General features: G+C 59.3%; 2 protein-coding genes across 7 annotated transcripts; both read right to left on the bottom strand.

Annotated features, from left to right (window-relative positions):
* Positions 1 to 17: 17 nt before the first annotated feature.
* Positions 18 to 3725, bottom strand: PAQR4 (progestin and adipoQ receptor family member 4). 5 transcript variants are annotated; one of them, XM_053671657.1, is made up of 4 exons: positions 3045 to 3725; positions 2557 to 2727; positions 1478 to 1699; positions 18 to 1327 (listed from the first exon to the last, which is right to left on the bottom strand). In XM_053671657.1, the coding sequence occupies exons 1-4, from the start codon at positions 3208 to 3210 to the stop codon at positions 894 to 896; spliced, it is 993 nt and encodes a 330-aa protein (XP_053527632.1). In that variant the 5' UTR covers positions 3211 to 3725; the 3' UTR covers positions 18 to 893. The 5 variants fall into 5 exon arrangements, with proteins under 5 accessions (XP_053527632.1, XP_037013363.1, XP_037013372.1 ...); XM_037157468.2 differs by lacking the exon at positions 2557 to 2727 and having other exon boundaries at positions 3045 to 3717; XM_037157477.2 differs by lacking the exon at positions 2557 to 2727 and having other exon boundaries at positions 1478 to 1771; positions 3045 to 3135.
* Positions 3726 to 3836: 111 nt separating this feature from the next.
* KREMEN2 (kringle containing transmembrane protein 2) lies at positions 3837 to 8186 on the bottom strand. Of its 2 annotated transcripts, none has more exons than XM_037157447.2 (9): positions 8075 to 8186; positions 7658 to 7832; positions 6856 to 6947; positions 6631 to 6755; positions 6278 to 6431; positions 5592 to 5924; positions 5399 to 5524; positions 5240 to 5315; positions 3837 to 5032 (listed from the first exon to the last, which is right to left on the bottom strand). In XM_037157447.2, the coding sequence occupies exons 1-9, from the start codon at positions 8169 to 8171 to the stop codon at positions 4822 to 4824; spliced, it is 1389 nt and encodes a 462-aa protein (XP_037013342.1). In that variant the 5' UTR covers positions 8172 to 8186; the 3' UTR covers positions 3837 to 4821. The 2 variants fall into 2 exon arrangements, with proteins under 2 accessions (XP_037013342.1, XP_037013349.1); XM_037157454.2 differs by having other exon boundaries at positions 6278 to 6314; positions 8075 to 8171.
* Positions 8187 to 12324: the final 4138 nt, after the last annotated feature.

The following is a 12324-nucleotide window of genomic DNA, read 5'->3' as shown; positions in this document are numbered from 1 at the left end:
GGAGCGCCCAAACTTGCTTGCATGGCAACACAGGGCTTTCTGCCCATTTTATTGACATCACCCAGGGTCTGAGGGCTCTGGGATGGGCTGAGGCTGAGCCTTGAAGCAGGGCCTCAGGCCAGCAGATTGCAGCTGGGAGCCCCATGCTGTGTGGAACAAATTTCCTGAGCAGGTATGTCCCTGGTGGGCAGGTTGAGCTATTACAGCATGGCATTCAATGTGGAGAGTGGGCCCGCAGCCACGTGGGGCCCAGGTCCAGAGCCACTCAGCTCTTTACATCTGGGCCAGTTGCCTGGAAAAAGTAGCAGCGGTCCTCCTGCCCCTTATTCCTGGGGTGAGGGGATAGTCCTGCTGCCCAAACTCCCTACTCCACAGTATGGACAGAAGGAAGAAAGGGTAGACAAGTCACAGGTTGCCAGGAGGGCTGATGTGCAGGGTTGAAAGTCAGAGGTCAGGAATCATGGGCTGGTGGCCCGGCCAGCCACCCATGTGGTACCTTAATGTGAGGGTCTGAGGAGGGGCAAGGTGGGGTTATGGCTCTGGGCTGGCAGGACTCGGGCTGGCAGGACTCCGGCTGTCAGAGCAAGCGAGACTTGACCCCAGAGCCCCTCTAGCCCAACTCATAGGTCACAGAGGGTAAGCTGAGGCCCTGAGGAGGATTGGTTTCCTTCCAGCCTTCAGAGGAAGACAGTACCCTGGAAGAAGGCAGGAAAGGATGTTGGAGCTTGAAGGTGTGGATAGGGGGAAGCTCCACAGGGAAGAAGGGGAGAACAGACAAGGGCTGGGAAGCGGCCAGGGAGCCAGCCCCTTGCAGACCAGCAGAAGGAGGGGAGCCTGGTGATGTTAGCCCTAGAAAACTGGGCAGGCTGGCATGTTGTGTAGGTGGTGGTGGTTCAGTCTGGGGGGCAGGCGTGGTGGGCGGCCCAGAGCAGGTCAGGCACGACGCCAGCGTGCAGCTGAAGGATGGAGCCCACACTGAGCAGGTGCATGATCTGGTGTGAGTTCCCCCAGTAGTCGAAGCGACCTGGTCCCCAACGTTCTGGCAGACGGGCCACGTTCACTAGCCCCCCAAGCAGTGCTAGGGCATCCATGCGCAGGTAGCAGGGCAGGGAGCCTGGAGCTCCGGAGCCCAGTCCCACTCCCCGAGCCCCAAACACCAGGAGGCGGGCACCAGCCTGCCAACCAAAAGCTCGGAGTCGGGCACTGGTGGAGGGGGCGGTAAGGGCCCTCCAGCCAGCCACCCCTGACAGCATGGTGTAGCCCACCAGGGCAGCTGGGCGAAGCCAGGGCCTGCAGGCCAGTGTGCAGTGGATGATGGGCAGGGCTCCTGCAGAGGAGAGAGCAGGAGAGGGCATATCAGTCTGGGGGTCTGTCTGCCCTTTCTACCCAGGATTCATATGAGTGTCCCCTACTGCCCCCTCCCCACTTGCCCCACAGCTTTCATTCTTCTAGCCCCTCCCCCCATCCTTTGGCTCACCGAGGGTGTTGACAAGGCAGACCCCACACATATCCAGGGCAAGGAGCCGAGTGTACACAGGGCTGCCCCCTTGGTGGCACATGAAGAGATGGTAGAGCACAGAGCCTGCGGGTGGTGCCAGGCAGGCCACACAATGTGTGCCCCCCAGCCAGCTATCCTTGCCCAGCTGACCCCAGGGTATGGTCATTGGCAGCAGCACCAGGAAGCCCAGCAGGGCCAGCCCTGGGGGAGGGAGACAGTTATCCATCACACAACTTCAGCACGGAGGACAGGTCATGTCCTCAGGAGTCCAGTCTAGAGACAACATGAGAGGAATGAGAGCAAGACAAGTCTTGACAACGGTGATAGACAACTGTTGCCAGACCTGGGACAGACGCAGGCCCTGGGCTTTCAGGAAGTTACTCAGCAGAGCTCACAATACTTCTGGAAGTAGAAGAGATTGTTATCCCCACTTCACAGGTGAGGACACTGAGTAACCTGCCCCAGGTGTCTCCGGCAAGTAGAAGAGAGCCCAGGCAGTCTTAACTCCCAAGCTGCTCTCACCCTTGCAGCTATATCACCTCCCTGAAAGCAAGGGACCTCAAACCCCAACGTGGCCTCCTGTGTCAGCAGAAACCAGAATGCAATGTGACTAGAGCTGAGCTCTGAAAAGGACATGGGGGCAATGATACCAGATCCCAGGACCATTTAGCTTATTCCTCCCAACCCCATGTCTCCTCTTCATAAGTAACTAGACAAATGAAGGCTTTGTAATCTGTCTTCCAAAAGGGGCTAGGCCAGGCAGGAAAGGGGGGTGGAAAAGAGCTTGTTCCATCTTCAACCCAGGCACCTCCTCTGGGAGCTCCATTCCCCCCATCTTAGGCGTTCTACTCTCCCTGCTGGCACTCTGCCATTGCCCTCACAGGGGTTAAATGTGGGCACAGCAGACTGGGGCCTCTGGCTACCCATTATTGGCAGGGTCTGGCCAAGCCACAGTCCCCCAGTGGAGGAGGTACCAAGGCTGGGCCCATCCTGCTCACGGCCCCCTCTCTTGGTCAGCACAGCTCTGCTGGGCCTCACAGGAAGGGCCCCGCGCTTACGGAGGTGGTGGTGGGGCAGCGGAGATGTCACCACCAGGCGGAGTCCCAAGACTGGATTGTTCCGGGAAGGGTTGGCAGGGCGGCTGCGCGGGGAGGTGCGGAGGGGCGGGTGCCCAACTTTTGCTCCTGGACCCCTTCTCCCTGAATCAACACCCAAGTCTGGGACGGGTGCTGGTGGGGAAGGTGCACAAGGGGCTGGGATTACGGAGGGGCTGGGTATCAGGCTGCTTCTCCCTGGGGCTCAGAGGGATTAAGCAGACTTGGTCCCCCACTCTGCTTCCCCTTGCCTGCCCTGGGGGCCCTGCCGGGGTAGCGGAAGCAGTCAGTGCTGTCCCGGACAATAGCAGCTTTGTCACCGTGGCTCTTGGCTGTGCCAGGACAGGGGTAGCCCAGAACCTGGTCGCTCCTTGGCCTGCTCCTTGGCCTGCGGGCCCCCAGCCCAGCACAGGCAAGGCTGTCGCGGGTATGGGATGTGGGGCGCAGCTCACCGTGTGTGTAGATATTGCCCAGCTCGTTGTGTAGGTAGAAGAGGCTGCGCAGGCAGCCCGAGCCGCTGCTGGCTGGACGGTAGCCGGTCAACACGAACTTGTTGAACTGCAGGTGTGGCGGAGAACTGGCCCAATCCAGCAGGCGCGGCCCGGCCAGGAACGCCATGGCCTGGCCGGGGTGCGAGGGGGCCGCCCTCTTATACCCCACCCGGTCTCCTCAGTGGGGCAGCAGCGGCGGGAGGGTCATCCCAGCGCCTGCCCACGGGCCATGCCCAGCTCGCGCACGCGCCGGCCCGGGGGTCCTTGCTCTCTTGCTCCTCCGCTGCGCAAGCGCGGGTCCGGCGCCCCTGCGTCAGCCCGCCCGGCCGCAGTGCACCGGTCTCCGGTCTCCGCCTGGGCAGGCGCACCGTAGGGGCAGTTCAAGGAGGCGGCAGCAGGCCAGTGGTCTCTCTGAAGCACTGAGGACGGGTGCGGCTGGACGAGGGAGGGGACAGAAGACTCCGCCCCAGCTGGCCACCCCCGCCATCCCACCAGCGTAGACGCTGCAAGGGCCAATAGTTACGGGCTGGTGGGGAGGCCCCGCCCCGAGGCCACCCAGGCCTTCACCCTTTTAGCGTGATATCTGCAGTGCCAGTCTCATTTGCGTGGAGTGACTGTTCACTTAGGACCTGACATTTTGGGTTCTGGTGGCTTTGCCGGAGTAAACCTGTCACCTTGCGTCCCCCCGTCCCCCGCAATGTGTGCCCCAGCGTCACGCACGACCCCCCCTCCCCCAGTCAATGCACCCTTGGGCACTCACCCTCCCCTGCACCTCACCACCCAGCACCACCCCCTGCGGCCCGGGCTCTGTCCGAGGTGCTGTCAGCCCAGGATGTTCTCGGACAGGTCAGGTCTAGAGCTGGAGCACCCCCACTCCATGGATAATCTCTCCACAAGCCAAACTCCGCTGGAGCGCAGCAAAGCGCTCTGAGATGTCCAGGCTCCTAAGGGGGTGCTTGAATGTCTGGAGCCCTTGGGTCAGGCTTCTTTGAGCTTGAGTTTGACCAGACTCTTCCCCTGTTATCTCCCACAAAGTGTATCTTCAGCTCCACCCAGGACAGCCAGGAAATGGAGGGGAAGAGAGAGGGCAAATAGGGAAGAAAGGTCAGTTCCTGCCTGGGTTCGTACTGAGGCGGGCCCAGGAGAGCGTCCCTTCTACCGCTTAACCTGGCCTTTTTCTCCCCTTCCCCCAGATCCCGAGGGCCCCAGTCGTCCGCCTGTGCAATTCCTCAGTCCTCTGTACTTCAGGCGGCTCCTGAAACTGTGTGTAACACCCTTAATATGCATGGACATATCCAAACCCTTGGCTCCAGTGTTATCAACATAACTTCCCACCACTTAAGAATTTGAAGAGCTCTATTCCAAAATAGCTCCTTTATTTAAAGTCCAACTGGCCTTTTGCTCACTTTTCTTGACCTCTCATATTTGAGTTAGGGCAAGAGTCCAGGACCACCCAAATAAGGGCCCAAAGACCCCTGAAATCAGATCTCCGTATCATAATCTATGCGGAGGGCAGCTGATTCCTCTTGCCATTTGGCCTCAACCATCTGGGCACCTAGAGTCAGGTCAAGTTCCCAATAACAGTACCAGATGCTTCCTGTCAGATGCCTGGTCTCTGAGAGATGACCAGCGGCAGAGCTGCCCTTTAAAAAGTGGGAGGCCAAGGCAGAGTGCAGCATAAGAGTCTCGGGTGTACATCCCACTGTCAGAGGATCCAGTGGACCCTGGGGATCTTGAGTCAGAGAGCAGAGATGAGCGAACGCAGGGAACTCTGGCTGGAGGTGCTCAGCGGGCGGTAATTCGAGGCTAGACCCTCCACCTGGGAGTCGCCAGGGGGTCGGGGCAGTGCCACCCCTCCAGGACGGCGGTACCACACAGCCCAGCTTCTCCCAGAGCCCTGGGAAAGCCTCAGCGCTGGGGGCCCTTTTCCTGGAACCAGCAGACAACTCCTAGAGAGGGAGCAGACGTCAGCCGAACACCCAACCAGTCTCACCTCCAGCATCCTGCTTTGCCTGCTATCCCAGGCAGGATTCCCTGTGTGGGCCCAAGGCTGTGCCCCTCAAGAACTTAGGAGTTCTCCTCCTGGGCCCCAGCTTCCCCGCCCCGCCCCGCCCCACTCCTGAGTACCGAGGCATGAGGCACCCCAGGGCGAGCACCGTTGGCGCAGGAGCGACAGCAGCAACAGCAGCAGCAGCAACACTGAGATGGCCATCACTGTCGAGAACACTCGGGCTGTAGGCAGATGGCTGCGGTGAGGACAGGGCTTCAGAGGGTCTGTTCCCCAAACCCCCTCCCGCCTTAAGCTCCCACCTCACCCCCCATTGTGGCCTCCGGAACCCCAGGCCGGGGGCTGCAGCTCACATTGGTCCCGTCGGGGAGTGCTGCAGGGGTCTGGACAGAGCCCTTGGGAGGCAACGGGTTTTCCGCCGCGTCCTGCACACCTGTGGAGAGGGATGTGAGCCAGAGGGCGGGGGAACGGTCACAGGGGTGATGGGTCCCGGGCCTCACCTCGGTAGGTGAGCGCGAAGCCCTGCGCATGGCCACGCGCGTCGCTGCGGAAGGTGAGCAGCAGCGCCGCGGTGCTGAGGCGCAGAGTCCCGGGTGGCGGCGGGCGGGCGCCGTCGAAGGCGCGGAGCAGGCTGCCGGAGGCCGCGTCGCGCAGCTCCAACCGGTCTCGCGGGTCAGCCAACTCGAAGAGGCGGAAAGTGAGTTCCAGCGCGGCGCCCGGCGGACCAAGTGCCCAGCTGCAGTTCTGGTCTGGCCCGTACTCGTCCGGGAAGTCCGGGGAGTAGATGACGCCCTGAGGTGCGGTCCAGTTCCCTTGACAGGAGCCCACCGACACTGTGGGCAGGGTCGAGGGTCAGAGCCCAGACCTGCGGGCTCCACCCAGAAGCCCCTCCCCTTTCCAGCTAAGCCCGCACCCAGGCAGACCCAACAGCTTCCTCTGGCCCCTCCCTCAAATCCTGCTCCCTGCGCCAGGCCCCTTCCCTGGCTCCCAAGTTCAGCGCAGTCCCGTCCACCGCCCTGGCTCTCAACCCAGTCCCTTCCCAGGCCCCGCCCCCGGCCTACCACCTCCCTTCCCAGGCCCCGCCCCCGGCCTACCACCTCCCTTCCCAGGCCCCGCCCCTGGCCTACCACCTCCCTTCCCAGGCCCCGCCCCTCACCCAGGCAGCTCATTCCCGCCCTCTCCTCACCTTCGTAGACGCCCAGGCGCCCATCGCCGCCGCACAGCTGGCCCGGGTGGCCGAAGCAGATTTGGTCACAGTCGGTGGCCGGGGCTGGGCGTCCCCAGGCCAGGTCGCTCTCAGAGCCGCAGAAGCAGGCGTAGCCAGCTTCCACGCCCGCCAGCTGGGAGCACAGACTGTGTGACGCCAAGGGCAGGGTCTGGGGTAAGGGTGGGGTGTGGGACCAGGGGTAGGGTTCAGAGTGGGAATCGGGCCGGAGGTTCAGAAATCAGTGCTGAAGTTTGGCGTCAGAGTTGGGAATTGTTTTCGCTCCTGATTTCGGTCAAGGTCAGGGGTCACTGGTCTGGGCCTCTGGGCAGTACCTGGTAGCCCTTCATGCGGCAGAAGCGAAGGCACACCTGGACCGTGAGCTTTGTTGAGGTGCCACTGGGGCCGCTGAGGGCGGGGGGTGCCCCTGAGTCCACGAAGCAGCCCAGGTACCCGGGCACTGAGGGGGCAGGGGAGTCAGGGTCTGTCCAGTGGCACGGAAAGTGAACTTCACTCAAGCAGCTCAGTGCTCCCACCCTTGTCCGGCCGGGCCCACTTACTGTGACATGTGGGAATGTCGCAGTAGCGCCAATAGATGCCCTCCTCCGTCTCGGCCACGTAGCACCACGGCTGCACATCACCGTCTGGGTTCCTGCAGATGGGGAGAAGTTGTCCAAATCCTGCTACCTGCAAATCCCAGGCACCGCCCCGGGCCTATCCACAAAACGGCCACCACAAGTGGTACAGTAGCTCTCTGTTCTGCGTGTCCACTTCCGAGTGGACAATGGGAAGTCATTAAAGGGGCCTAAGGGCTGGTTTTAGGTTTCAGCTGAGGACTTTGAGTGTTCTCTGTAGCGTTCGCTGCCCGCTCAGCCCTGGGCCTCGGTCTCGTGCCTTGCCTCAGAGCCCTGCTTTAAAGCAGAAGTGGCGACTTCTGTAAGCAGAGAAGTGTCCTCCTGCTCAGCTCGTCCCTGCAGCTCCATACAACAATTGTATCTTGAAACTTCCAACCCCTCTGTCACCGCTAGTGGATGCCCCCCTCTCAAGAAGTTGTAGGGCAAGAACCAGGCCCCTCATTCCAGAGATGGCACTCTGGCCCCGCCCGCAAGGGCCTCTTTGAACACCCGGGTCTGACCTGAGATTGTACAGCAGTTGGGCACCTAAGGGCGACCCAAGTCGGAAACAGTTTTGAGTGCCCGTCCCCACCCCCAGCGCAGCTAAGGCTTGCCCCCAGGCCTTCTGCTGCACCTACCCCCCCCTGCCTCCCGCCCATGCCCCCAAGGGTGCACCCAGCCCCGACTCCCGCAAGGCCCAGCCCCAAAGGCTCCTCCCCAAGAGGCCCGCCCCTTCCCCGCCCCTCACCGGCAGAAGTTGTGTGCTCCTAGCCCCCAGCGACCCTGCGGGTCTCTGGCGCTGCTGTAGCTGTGCTGCTGCGTTTGGTCCCAGAAGAGGCAAGGGCGGCCCGCCCCGCGAGGGCCCGTGCGGTTCTGGTGGCCACGGTAGTCGGCGCCGTTCACCTGGAAGCACTCGGATAGGCCTGCACGGCAACGGCAGAGCCTTGGGAGGTTCAGAGCCTGGCTCGATATCCTCACCCCGTCACCCAACGACAACTCCTACCGGCCCCCCAGCTGGCGCATCTGGTACCCACGGGGCCCTGGGGGCTGCTCAGTTGCTCCTGCCACCTGCCTTGCCCGGCCCCCTGGCTCGGAACCCAGCTCCTAGGTGCGAAGGCAGAGGAGGGAATAGGGACCAAGGTCCAGTAGCTGAGCCAAGACTCACCTGGGCTATGCAGGCTCCCCGCGGAGGCCCCCCGTGGCGACAGCGCCGGGAGGAAGAGGAGGAGAAGAAGGAGACTCTGAGGGGGTCGTGTCCCCATCTCCCCCAAGCTAGGAGAGGTTGCCCTGGACCGCGCACGACCTGTTCCACCCCTGGGGTCTCTCCGTGGTCTTCCAGGAGACCTGGGAGTGGGAGGGGGGTGGTTGTCCTTTGACTGTGAATCCTCGTCCCATTCTGAGCAGCACATTCCGTCTGGGGCGGGGAAATATCTCCCCAGGGTATTTGCCTCCCGGGGTTTCTGGCCCTGAAGGCGTTTTTCTGCCCCGTCCTTACTGGAGGTCTCCCAGGGGATCTCTGGCCAAGGGCTTCTCCATCTCTGCTTCTCGATGCTCGGGGGTCTTGCCTTGGCCTCCACACCTGCCCCCTCGCGCTGAGCCTCGCTCTGAGTTTCCCTACTGCAGGTTTCTAATGAGTGGGCTCCTGCCCCCCTCGCGTCCTTCTGGGTGTCCCTCCCCCTGAGTCCCTCCCCCTTGAGTCCCTACCTCCCCATCTCCCACCCCTGAGGCCGGGAAGCCCCGCCCGAGACTGGAGCGAAGGCGGCAGGTCCAGACGCCTTTCCTGCTTGCCCCGGGACCCTCAGCGTCCCGGCGGGGGCCTCTCCACCCCCTCCCCTTCTCAGGGTCTGTGCAGGTTCTAGTGGGATGTGTGGGGGAAGGCCATAATGGGGGAGATACAGAGCCCTCTCTCGAGGCCACACGCCCCCGGAACACTACTCACAAGCACTCCTCAATGAAATGCACTTGGCAGGCACTTGTACTCAGTCGCCCATTCATTGTCAGACGCTCGCATACTCTCTCGCAGATCCTCATTCCCCTCGCTCCACAAATCCGGATGCCTCTGGCCTGACAGAGGAAGTGCTACTCCATGCCCCCGCACCCTCGAGACAGGCGGGAATGGTGCCCGCTCAGTCCCGGACAGGCAGGGGCAGCTGATGTCTGGGGATGAAGGCAGCTGCGCCCCTGGTCCCAGTCTGTCCCTCCTCCTCCCCCTTCGCTCGCTAAGACCCCTAGTCCAGGCTCCCCGGAGCCATCACAGCGCGATGGAATTCCCCCAGCGGTACCCCCCCTTTCCCCTGCGAAGAAGGGGGAGGTTAACAGGCCTAGGCAGGCGTGGGGGGAAATTCCCCGCCCCCTCCCCCTGGGCCCGACTCCACTGAGTTCTCTGATCTCCCAGAGCAGCCCGCCGGCTGCCCCCAGGGTTTGGGGGGAGGCCAGCGCAGGTGCGTTGGAGGGGGGGGACCTGGGGAGGAGATGGGTGGTGTCCGGACGTCCAAAACGGACCAGTTTCGCTCAAATCCCTTGCCCCTCAGTCCAGCCTTGTTCCTCACCAGGCCTAAATCAGGCTGTCCAGCCTGGGAAGATCTTTCCCCAACATGTCAGCCCTGAACCACATCCCCCACCCAAGATGGGGGTTACAGGGAGGATTCTAGAAAGACCAAGATGCCTCTGGCGTCTTGAGACTCCAGAGAAGACCTCACAGTTAGTAATTCACACACAGGCTCTTGGGTAAGTGGATGGGGGTGGCACACAGGGGACCGTAGGAAGGAGGAGGGCTTGCTGAGACTCAAGGCTGGCACTCGAGTTGCCTCCTGGGGAGCTCAGTCAGTGGCCAGGCTGGCCCAAAGCTCACGTCTCAGTGTCCTGGCCTCGTGGAGCACCTGACTGGGAGTTGCAACTGGTGACTGGGTAGCCACCCATGGCCTGGGTTCCCTTCTCTCTTCTGCCTGTGAGTACTCTCGCTGCAGAGGCTCCATGGGATCACAGAGAGTATCCTAGGGCCACAGGCCTGGGCCAGCATCTGGGCGATGGGGGTGCATGGGGTCCCTTGCAGCCCTCAGTCACAGGCTGCTAAGGAAAGGGTGAGGTGAGGGACAGGGATAACCAGGACCCCACATGCACAATGGAGGTTGTGGGGGAATAGACTAGGAACTGGCCCCTTCCCTGGAGGGAGTTTGGACCAAAAAGGACTGTCCATCGGGTCCACGGCACTTGCATTCCCCACTCCCCACTACCTTAGTCTCCTGAAAAGGGGGTTTTGGTTGAAAGGGGGGGTGCTCAGTTCCAGGACTCAGGCACTGAGAGGAAGGGCAGTGTCCCCAGTGCAAGAGCCAGTCCTAGGTGGCACATGGAACCTCCTACTAAGGAAGCCAGGGCCCTTGCCTCCTGCTGAGGGGATCCACAGACTGGGGAATTAAACAATAAAAATGTGTTGTTCACAGTCAGGGATGGTTCCTTCTGGGAGCTGTGAGGGAGAATCTGTTCCTTGGCTCTGGACTGGCTTTGGCAGTTTGTTGGCCATCATTGCCATTCCTTAGCTTGCAGAAGTGTCAATCACCAGGACCTCTGCCTCCATCTTCATCCCGTGTGCGTGTCTGTGTCCAAATTTCCCCTTTTTATAAGGATGGCACTTGTTGGATTAGGGTCTCTCTTCTCCACGATGACCTCGTCTTAACTAATTACATTTGCTACAGCCTATTGGATAAGTTGTATGATATGTGGACTAGAGCTCAATAAAGCTTTTACTACAAAAAAAAAATGAAACTGGGTAGGATGGCACTGGTGGACACTGACGACTGATGGGACATGTAGGGACAAGCAGGACAGTGTTGAAGATGACTCTACTTGTGTGGTGGGGCCACCAGACCAGAACAAGAACAAGTAGACATTCCTCTTTGCTGCCCCCTTCTGGTGCACCCAGGGCCAGGGCCCTGAGACAGCTGGATACACAGGTTTGGTTGCAGAGGGGAGGGCTAGGCTGGTGCTGCACACCAACAAACCATGAACTGTGAAAGTGGCTGGGCAGAAAAGGGCTGAGGTACAGTTTCCAAAGTACCAACCACCAGGCACCAACCCCCAGGTCAGGGGTTAGGAGGGTCAGGAGGGGGAAGAGCATCCCTTGAGACTGGAGGGAATGCAGGAAGGGGTTGGGGAACCAAGAAACCAGTTCAAGAGACCACATCAAGGCAGATACGGGGGTGGTCAGTGCCAGAGCGTGAGCTCTGAGAATCATCTGCTGACTTTAGTGGAAAGGAGGTCCTTAGTTCCACCCTGCAGAAGCTTTCCCAAGCTTTTCCTACAGAGGTTATTTTTTAAAGCTTCCATATTCTTTTATTTTTTTAGATTTTATTTATTTATCTCCAGAGGGGAAGGGAAGGAGAGAGGGGGAGAAATATTAATGTAGGTTGCCTCTCATGTGTGCCCTGACAGGAACTGGCCTGGAACCCAGGCATGGGTCCCGACTGGGAATTGAACCTCGTTCCTTTGCTTCACAGGCCCACACTCAATCCACTGAGCTACACCAGCCAGGGCCCTTGTGAACTTTTTTTTTTTTTTAATGGTTCTGCTCCTGATCTAGCTGTCCTTTTAGTTTGCTTTTATTTTAGTTGTGGTTGTTTTTTTTAATTTATTTTATTTTATTTTTTAAATTTTATTGATTATGCTATTACAGTTGTTCTATTCCCCCTTTCATTCCCCTCCACCCTACCCCCCCATCCCCACTATTACCCCCCTTTAGTTTATGACCAAGTGTCTCAAGTCCTTTAGATTCTATATTTCCCATGCTATTCTTGCCCCCCTTCTATTTTCTATCTACTGTCTATGCTACTTATTTTCTGTACCTTCTCCCCCTTTCTCCTCCCTCCCACTCCCCTGTTGCTAACCCTCCTTGAGATCTTCATTTCTATGTTTCCACTCCTGATCTAGCTGTCCTTTTAGTTTGCTTTCGTTTTAGGTGTGGTTGTTAATAACTGTGAGTTTGTTGTCCTTTCACTGTTCATGTTTCTTTAACTTCTTTTTCTTAGATAAGTCCCTTTAACATTTCATATAATAAGGGCTTGGTGATGATGAACTCCTTGAATTTGATTTTATCTGAGAAGCACCTTATCTGTCCTTCCATTCTAAATGAAAGTTTTGCTGGATAGAGCAATCTTGGTTGTAGGTCTTTGGATTTCATGACTTGGAATACCTCTTTCCAGACCCTTCTTGCCTGTAAGGTCTCTTTTGAGAAATCTGCTGACAGTCTGATGGGGACTCCTTTGTAGGTGACTGTCCCCTTAGCTCTTGCTGCTTCTAGGATTCTCTCCTTCATTTTAATTTTGGCTAATGTAATGATGATGTGCCTTGGTGTGTTTCTTCTTGGGTCCAACTTCTTTGGTACTCTCTGAGCTTCCTGGATTTCTTGGAAGTCTATTTCCT

Source organism: Artibeus jamaicensis, unplaced genomic scaffold (genome assembly GCF_021234435.1).
Source record: "Artibeus jamaicensis isolate MK-2021 breed Jamaican fruit bat unplaced genomic scaffold, CSHL_Jam_final contig_700, whole genome shotgun sequence".
In the NCBI taxonomy this organism is placed as follows: domain Eukaryota; kingdom Metazoa; phylum Chordata; class Mammalia; order Chiroptera; family Phyllostomidae; genus Artibeus; species Artibeus jamaicensis.
This window is presented reverse-complemented; position numbering and strand designations above follow the sequence as displayed.

What these genes read in the sequence shown, in the direction of transcription:
- PAQR4 (XM_053671657.1), bottom strand. Translation starts at nt 3,210, where the DNA reads ATGGCGTTCCTGGCCGGGCCGCGCCTGCTGGATTGGGCCAGTTCTCCG. An exon ending in GCTGCCCCACCACCACCTCC is followed by an intron (nt 1,700 to 2,556) that starts GTAAGCGCGGGG and finishes TCCCTCCCCCAG; the next exon opens with GGCTGGCCCTGCTGGGCTTC. An exon ending in CTGCCTTGTCAACACCCTCG is followed by an intron (nt 1,328 to 1,477) that starts GTGAGCCAAAGG and finishes TCTCCTCTGCAG; the next exon opens with GAGCCCTGCCCATCATCCAC.
- KREMEN2 (XM_037157447.2), bottom strand. Translation starts at nt 8,171, where the DNA reads ATGGGGACACGACCCCCTCAGAGTCTCCTTCTTCTCCTCCTCTTCCTC. An exon ending in GGAGCACACAACTTCTGCCG is followed by an intron (nt 6,948 to 7,657) that starts GTGAGGGGCGGG and finishes CCCCATCTGCAG; the next exon opens with GAACCCAGACGGTGATGTGC. An exon ending in GCGCCTGGGCGTCTACGAAG is followed by an intron (nt 5,925 to 6,277) that starts GTGAGGAGAGGG and finishes CCCTGCCCACAG; the next exon opens with TGTCGGTGGGCTCCTGTCAA.